General features: G+C 37.5%; 1 protein-coding gene across 1 annotated transcript in view; it reads left to right on the plus strand.

The window, feature by feature from the left end:
- Window positions 1-2907: 2907 nt before the first annotated feature.
- LOC123978194 (adhesion G protein-coupled receptor F5-like) overlaps window positions 2908-9172 on the plus strand; it is a 27993-nt gene continuing 21728 nt past the window's right edge. The window contains exons 1-7 of the mRNA XM_046061360.1: window positions 2908-2943; window positions 4449-4500; window positions 5245-5397; window positions 8014-8124; window positions 8590-8742; window positions 8849-9019; window positions 9110-9154. Of these exons, the coding sequence (XP_045917316.1) occupies window positions 2908-2943; window positions 4449-4500; window positions 5245-5397; window positions 8014-8124; window positions 8590-8742; window positions 8849-9019; window positions 9110-9154 (721 nt within the window). The remainder of the gene's footprint in view (window positions 2944-4448; window positions 4501-5244; window positions 5398-8013; window positions 8125-8589; window positions 8743-8848; window positions 9020-9109; window positions 9155-9172) is intronic.

Consider the following 9172-nt stretch of genomic DNA (forward strand, 5'->3'; position numbering starts at 1 on the left):
TATCTTAATTTTTCTCTCCAAAGTTTCTCACACACAATATAGTCCTTAGAAGAGGCGTGTCTGTTTAGTCCCTTATCCTTTTGTAAGGCATGTTTCCAGTCTCTGAAGCCTTTTACATCGGATTTGATGGTGCATGAGCCCTAAACTGTCTACAAGGGAAACAGCATGATGCATTTACTCAAGACAAGGTCTGTTTTGGCACCATGCACTGTAGCAAAAATTTGTCTTCCCTGAGAAGATCCAAACTGGAAATCTATCCAGGAGTGTTTGGGTTTATCTACTTCAAAGTCATCTGAAATTACACTGTTGTTCGTTATTATAAAAATGGCAATTATAAAGACAAAGAATATGGTTGAAAAGATGGATTATTACACGCAGGTAGCGGGGATTGTCTGACCTACAGAGAGAGCTGCAGGGGAGTTAAAAATGGCAGCTCCCCGACACGGTGAGGTTACAACTCACAGCCCAAACAGGAGAACAACAAACGCACATGTGCACATTTTCAGCCGAGGACTGCGGCTTACTTTGGCTAGCCTTCAACTGAACAATCAATCATGATTTCATTTAAATGCTTCAACATGCAGCCTGGGGGAGCCAGGGATTGAACCGCCGACCACAGCCGCCCCATCGTTAATGGTTATATAGTTAAATGGATTAAACGAAGCATCGATGCAAAGAATTTGTGTCGAAGCATTTTATGAATCGATTTTATTTTTATCGATTTAATCGATGAGTCGTTTCAGCCCTAAAACTGGTGCGGTTCGTTGGTCGTGTGAAAGCAAACAAACCAACCACAGGATTTTATGCAGTGTAGGGCAAGCTACTTGGAAAATGTAGTGAGCTAAGCTACTAGCTACTTTACATTAAATGTAGCTTCACTACACAGAAGCTACCCCCCAGTGAAATGTAGCCAGCTAAGCTACAGCAACGTGGCAAAAATAGCTTAGTTACATCGAAGCTACTTTGAATTTTTTTATATTTTATAGTTAGGTATATATATATATATATACTATACACACACACACACACACACACACACACACACAGTATAGGCCTAGTTTATATTGAACCAACTTCATTCCACAGTAGCAATAGAAGAAAGACTAAAAACCTGCTCCAAACAGTGTGTGTGTGTAGAGAGAGCTTAATCAGACACACACAAACTCTCCTACTTACTGCCATATCATTGCAGCTAAATGTTTTTCCTCATGCAACAAACGGAGAACCATTATTGTTTGTATAAATTTACTTAATTATGACATTATTATCCTTAATATTATTTGTTATTTTAATAATTGTTCCTTTGAAAACCTTTTGTCAAAAAGCAAGACATATTTTCAATGTAACATATTTTGTGTTTTGAGTTTGTTTTTGGTTGTTTTTTTCCCTCTTTCTTTAGTTTTCATAATGTCGTTTCATTGTTTATTAATTATTAATTAATTTATTTTTATTGTTTATATGTGAATTAGTGCTCTGGCAACATTGCAATCTAAACAACCTAAACATTCATGGCATTAGGCCAGAGAGAGAGAGAGAGATAGAGATATCTCTATCTATCACAATAGAAAGTGAACTCTATCGCGCGTGTCTTTATTCCCCTGCAGCAAAGTCGCAGCCCAAGGATCAGTACGTGATGTCACCGTCACAGGAAGCACTTCTGCCGGCTGCACATACAGGTCCGTGTGTGGCGGTGGCGTCACTTACTGATCCTTCAGTAACGCTCGAGAAAATGTAGCGTGTGTGGAAGCTACTCGGCCAATAAAAGAGCTTCGTTACTGAAAAGCTATTTGATTCAGATAATAGTGACGCTACCACTAAGCTACTGAGAAATGTAGTTAAACTAGTAACAGCGCTACTTGTAGCGACGCTACTGCCCAACACTGATTTTATGATAGCAGAGATGTGACCTGAACACCAGGCCATAGGCTATCCAACTCAAAATATGATGTGTTTATATAGCCTAATAATCCTGATACTCATTTTCCAGAAGGAACAGTGGCGGTTCTAGACCAGTTTTATTAAGGGGGCCAGACTGGGGCCAGTTGTTTTGTCAGAGGGGCCCATTCAATCCGGGACAAACGAGACAAAGACAGACAAGAAAAATGTCCTGTTTAGTATATAATGTAATGTTTTAGTATGTTTCAGTTACCTACAGTTATTTGTTTCAGTAATAGGATCTTTTCAGTAACTTATTGATATATTTATTAAATTACATTATACAAGGAAACCATTCCTGTTAGACCAGTAGGTTATCGCTTTTTGTGTATGAAAAGTGCTGTTTAAATGCAATGCGTTATTTAATAGTTATGATAATAATTTACCCTATAAGGAGGGGGACTCACAACAATTTCCAGCAATATCCAAAGGCTATCCATGCAGTGAAAGCATGGATTACAAGGACAAAATAATGTTTTTCAGTTTTGTTATTCAGTTTAATTTCGTCGCAAGAAGATACTATGATCACTGCAGACCAGAGCTGTTCAATTACAAATTCAATTGGGCCAGATTTTAAAACCAGGACACAGAGATGGGCCATTTTCTCAGGAGTTGGGATCATTATTGACACACTTGTATTGGTAATCCTTATTGGTTCAGTTCTTTATCGATTTTCTTACTAGTCCTATTATTTACTAAATGCATATATCATTTAAAACATTTTTTTTTTTTTTTACTACATGTTGTTTCGAGAGCAGCAACAGGATTTACAGCAGCAAAGTCACTAATATCTCACTGGAAACAAATTTAACATGTCAACAACAAATAAATCATATTCCTGACATCAACATACTGTGTGAAGTTCAGAAATTATGAACAGCTCAGTCCCTCCTGTCCTCCTCATCCCTCTGCTGCTGCTGGTTGAGAGGAGCTGGTTTGTCTCAGCCGGCGTAGTAGTCATCAATGTCGGCAATGTCCACTGATCAGCTGGCGGACTTCGCTCCGTGGGTTTGCACGCGCTCGAGGTGCACTGCAGACACACAGAGGAGCGGAGAGGCTGCAGGTTGGACAGTAGGCTAAGTGTTGAACCTTGATTGGCGGTGATCGGTAAAGCGCATATGAAACTCAACAGAGATGAGAAGGAACGATATACAATAGCTCACTCTTTAGATACTTTCATACACTATACATGTAGTGTACTTTTGTTGTTGTATAGGCTATATTAGATTATGTGCTGGGCCACATGGAGGTTGCTTCAGGGCCGGATGCGGGCCGCTAATTCATTAGGGCTGTCATGGACTTTTCGTTCAGAGGGGGGCTTTGGCTCACCAAACACAAGTAAAAAGAGGAATGGTAAAAAAGAGGGTTGATAAAAACACCCACAAGACAAGGTCAGAATACATTGATTAAAAAGTAGAAACAGTTTGTGCTGATGTCTGTGTACATTTACTCAGGTACTGTACTTCAGTACAGATTCAACGAACTAGTACTTTACCATTACGTTTACTATTTACTATTTGTATTTTATGCAACTTTACACTTTTACTCCACAACATCTCAGAGGCAAATATTGTAGTTTCTACTGCACTACATTCAGGGGCTGGTAGTAACTTGTTACAAGTAACACAAATGAGTAAAAAAGTTGTTTTTGTTTTTTTTTTTTTTACAACAGCAACTCTTCAAGTTCCTTTTATAAAACTGTACTTTGACTTTTAAGTAGTTTTTGGGCCAGAAATCTACTTTTACCTTCACTATATTTGCCATGAATTTTGCTACATTAACTGAAAGCCAGCAGAAATATTTACACAATATATACACTTTCCATTATTGCCATATCTATGTATGTCAGATGATCATTGGATTGATTCTGCTATATTGACAGAATCCTCTCATTGCACAGAGCATAGCTTTCTTCTGATGGAAATTAGCCTATTTCTTTGTTGTAATTCACATTGACTATTTGTTTTATCTTTTTGTAGCATTGCTGTCCTGTGAGAACCTTGTGTCTCTAAAAAGTGTTTTGCATTTTCCAGCTGAGCTGTGCCTTAAAATTTGTCCAAGACCAAAGCCGAACTGGGAATTTAATAAGAAAGCTGGTAAACGATTAGTATCCATTGCTTGTAATGAGAGCAAGTAAGTTGAGCAACCCTCAATGTATTAATAACTGGCTTGATTTCATCTGTTCACTTGTAGAATTATGACATATATGAGAAGTTTCACACCCATTGTCTCTGTAACAATACATGTTGCAACAAGTTGCAAGTTGGATGGAATCACCACATAATGTCTTATTTTTCTGTCTGTCTTTCTGTCTTTCTTGAAAGGAATGGCAATATCTCAGAATGGCTTGACCATCTTTCTCCTATTGACTCTTATTATTTTGGTAGCGGGGAACTTTGTTGAATTCTCAAGTCCAGCTTTACTAGTAAGTCCACTGTATTTATGATACTGAACAGAAAATACTAGTGCCACAAATCAATGATTTGAACCTGACACCATTTTATTTGCCTCAGGTGCACTATGAAGAAGATCAGTTTCTACCTCACACCAGGGAGAAAAGGGATGGTAAGTCCAATTAATTCAAATGGTTGAAAATGGTATGAAAATGAATAGTGTGACCTTTAATGTAAATACACTTATTTGCTTTCTCTCTGAGAGTTACATGAGAAGATCTTTACCATTCTCGTATCTGTCCGTTAAATATTAAGCTAAAGCCAGGAGATTAGCTTTGCTTAGCATGAGTTTTCTAGTCCAGGAGTTACAGCTAGCCTGAAGTCACTGCACCCCACCAAATAATAGTGCAGTGTGAAATCCCCCATAAAACATTTTTAACTTTGGTCTTTGTACGGACTCAATAAACGAGACTCACATTCTTTATTGATTTTGTTGCAAAATCTTCTAACTTAGAAATATTTTGAGTGAATTTGGATGAGTCCAAACCAACAATAAATTCCATTTTTATAGATGAGCATTTTGCAGCCTGATCAGACAACTGAATATGAATGCAACCACCTTCCTCAGTGTAACCTTCCTAGAATTAACCAGAAAAGAGGCAAATAAATAAAAAAGGACGCCTTAATTTCCTTAATGAAGATTGCAGTGGCTAATACTGTTAAATTCTGGTTGTACAGTAGCCTTTAGGCCTTAAATGTGAAATTCCATGTGATACAGTGTGAACAGCCCACCCAGGAAACACAAATTGAAGTTTTACCCTCAGCACCATGTCTAATTATATGTGTTGTGATCTCTCTACAGTGGTATGTCCTGAAACCAAAAAAGGCCCTAAATGCTGTTGAATTTTTCCTACAGCGCTGCTAGCTCAGGTTGACTACACAGTAGATGTGGAACTGAATGTTACAGATGTCAAGACAGTGGACTACCTTAGGAGTCGCCTTATCAACGGCAGCTTTTCCCTGGACTTGGGTCCCACTGTGAATGTCACACACATTGACATTACCACAGGTAAGAATGGAGCTTCTTCTGGTCTGACCACCGTGCCACTGTAGTGTGCCATACCGTTTTTCCCACAGTTGACAAAGAGAATAATTCTTGATGATTTTCTGTGTATAATGCTTTTTTCTTTCATGAAAAATATTCTCACGTTAGAGATAATATTACAGTTTCTTACGGGAATGCCTCTGGCCAGTCGTTTCCTTTGCATCAGTGCACAATCAAGTGTTTACTGTGTAATTTCATACAATTTAACTCCAGATATTTGGGTGTGATACAGCAGCTGAAGTGCACCTGCTCTCTGGACTCCCATCACCACTAGACTGTTTGTGTACAAACAAGTGCAAAGTGCTTACTACATCACTAAAATAGATGTTATCACAGGAATCAATATCTTTAAGTTCAAAAGTGATTAAAGAAATTTCTATTCTATTCCACTGTAGTTTTAGTAGGGCCCTACAGAATTCACAACAATTCGAGTATTGTGAATTGTCCTCTATTAAATAGGTTATTACAATAATTGATTACTGATAATATTTTTCCACGGGTCCTCTGCAGGACAGTCTCCATGCGCTGCTGAACACACCACAGTAATATGTGGGTCTGAGTACTGGCACCTATTTTTTCCCCACTTCAAGCACTGCATACAGTCCTGAGATCACCGTCATGTTAATGTTACAAAGTGGTGTTTCTGTCTGACATGTGAAGATACAACCCTGAGCTCATAGTCATGTTAATGTTTTAAGTGAAAAGTATCGTCACTACCACTGTAGTGTCACGCTGTGTAAAGGTGGCATTTATCTGTCTGCCAAAGTCTGTTTGGAGAGAATGACCCTTTCATAATTATACCAGTGCCGTTGTCTGTCAGGTGACTGCTAAACAGACTTGTTAAAAACTTATTTCTAAAGTTAATTAAAATGAGTCCTGATCTAACAATCTACAATCTTTAAACCTGCTATTTCAAGTCTTTAATATTTAGTTGTCCTTTAGGTCTTGTACTGATTTTTTGTTCTTGAATAGAAATGCTTCCGTTAGTAGTTAATTAGTAGTTTAATACTTTGAAACAAGTCATTTTTTGGACATTTGCGGCCCCTGCTTGCGAACAATGGTACAAGGACACATAATATAACACGCTTTTAATATTCTGACAACACACAGTTCTACATTTTTCTCTCCTTTAATCTCAATCACTTAAATTGCCGCAATTACTACTGTTCCAGATAAATCACCAGATCAATCTGAGGGCTCATGAGATGACTAATGGGAGAGGAAAAAAGAAAAGATACAAGTTCTGATACAAAAATCTGCTTTTTGTGAAATATTTGATACTTTTCCACTTTCTATGTTGTTTGTTGATTAAATGAATCCATCTTGGAAGTTTGGAAGGGAAATGTCTATTTGGTGGAACTGCTAACAATAACTGGAACTGTCTAAAGATATAGCATGAAACATGACAAGAGGCCCTATGTATACACTGCTTTTTATAAGGGGTCACAAGCCAAAAAGATTGGGAACCATTGATTTAATGTTAAGAATGTGTTGTGTTTTATAAGATTACTCTGTAACGTAACTATGTCTATTGGATAAATATGGTTCAATATTATAAAGTATAGAGAAGTATAAAGTAACATACAGAGCCAACAGAAACAGAAAATCTACCATTGTCCAAATACTTCCAAAGTTCACTGTCTGTCAACAGACAAGTTAAAGTTCAACAAGGGACAATTTAAAATCCTGCATCACTGGCATTATAGGGGACCCTGCTCTGCCCAGTGACAGCCGAGACCAAACATTGATGGCCTATCAATGAGTGATCTAATAATTGTGTTTTGTTTGTTTGTTTTGTTTTTTTAGTGTGCTACCCAAATGGTACCAACTTCCGGTGCAGATGTGAGGATCAGTATGTTTGGTCATATCAGAACTGTAATACATATGGAGCCTGTGATGAAATCATTGACGACACATGTGGGTGCATCAACAGTATTCCATCTCAGGGGCAATACTGCCAGCCAAAGAAAGGTGAAAGACACTTACAGTATTTAAAGTTTATTATTAATTTTGTACTTAAAAAATTCAATTGAATCTTATGTTTTCATTCTTACATACTTGAAGTTGAGATCACAGTCAGTGGTATCGCACTGATAGAACAATTAAGGGACACTGTGGAGAACATTAGTTTTCCTGTTAGACTCAGCAACACAATCAACATTACAAAAATTGACATGATATTTACTGGTGAGAATGTAATATTCCGTCCTGCAATGTGATTACTAGACAAATTAATGATAACACAGTTATACATAAATAATAATATGATTTTAACGATTTGTTTTACTGAAGATTACCTCAGATTTGAAAGACAATGGTGACAATTGTTTTCGAATTACGCTCTCTTTTTCAACAGTACCTCCAATTGTTTATGAATACCAGATTTTCATTGAGGTGAACACTACAGACGCAGATCAACTGAGAAACACCGTGAACAATATCCCTTTCCCCGTCCAAATCAGCAAGCAAATAAACATCTCAGATGTCGAGATCACTACAGGCAAGCCCTCGGAGAGTAGCATTTGTTATGGTGACTATATTAAACATTTGACCTCTTTCTAAAATGTGTTCTCTTTAAAGTTTGCAGCCAAGATGGCCATGGGTTCCTCTGCCACTGTGAGGATGACTACCTTTGGCCTTGTGACAAGTGTGCCACCTATGGGAAATGTTATGGTGATAAAACCAACACATGTGGGTGCATCAAAGCTATTCCTACAGATGGACAGTATTGTCAATCAATACATCATCAAAGTGAGTCCTATGGTCACACACTAATCCCTGTTTTAATGCCCAAATAACTTAATTTTGAAAGCAACATTTAGCGTGTGACTCTCCTTTGCTATGTTCTTGTTTTTCAGTTATTTTATTTAAGCAAGTCCTCACGTGTATTTGTTATTTTTATTTTAACCTCATGCCTATACTGACACCTTTTCACCGAAGAAATGTTTGTTTCTGTATACAGACTTTTCAGTGTGTCCTTCAACAACAACAACTTCACCAACAGGTAAAGTGAAAATAACGCTGCTGGTTTTCATCAGAAAATAAATATACACATGAACATGAACAAAATCTTTTATTTGGTTTACATTAATTTGATTTCTATTACACTTCTCTCAACAAAATTTTTGAATACTCAATTATTTTCTGCCTCTGCAGCCCCTCCAATTGTTTATGAATACCTCATTTCTGTTGAGTTGAACATCTCAGATGTGACAGTAGTAAATCAACTGAGGACCATTCTGAGCAACATCACTTACCCCGTCAGCATCAACAACCAAATACAGATCTCTGATGTCAGCATTTCTACAGGTAATCTAAGAATGAATAAACATGTAATGGAAATCATTGCAAAGTATGTCAACAATCTTACATTTCCTGTGCTAATGGTTTTGTTTCATAATGATTTTCTATGTAGTTTGTTACCCAAGTGGTACAACATTCCAATGCAGATGTGAAGAACAGTACCGTTGGCCTTGTCATATGTGCTCTACTTTTGGCAAATGTGATGACATATTGGACAACACTTGTGGATGCATCAATGCCATTCCTCCAGATGGGGTTTATTGCCAGTCTGTTGATCAATACAGTAAGCAAGTTTTGAAATAATCATGTGGAAATAAGCAGACAATGGTAGAAGTGTCAGTGTTATGATACTTTTCTCTTGTCCTCCTTCCAGACTTTACAGCTTGTCCTGTGACAACACCCTCTCCTTCACCAACAAGTAAGACTGAGACTAAGA

The sequence above is a fragment of the Micropterus dolomieu genome, linkage group LG10 (assembly GCF_021292245.1).
Source record: "Micropterus dolomieu isolate WLL.071019.BEF.003 ecotype Adirondacks linkage group LG10, ASM2129224v1, whole genome shotgun sequence".
Taxonomy (NCBI): Eukaryota; Metazoa; Chordata; class Actinopteri; order Centrarchiformes; family Centrarchidae; genus Micropterus; species Micropterus dolomieu.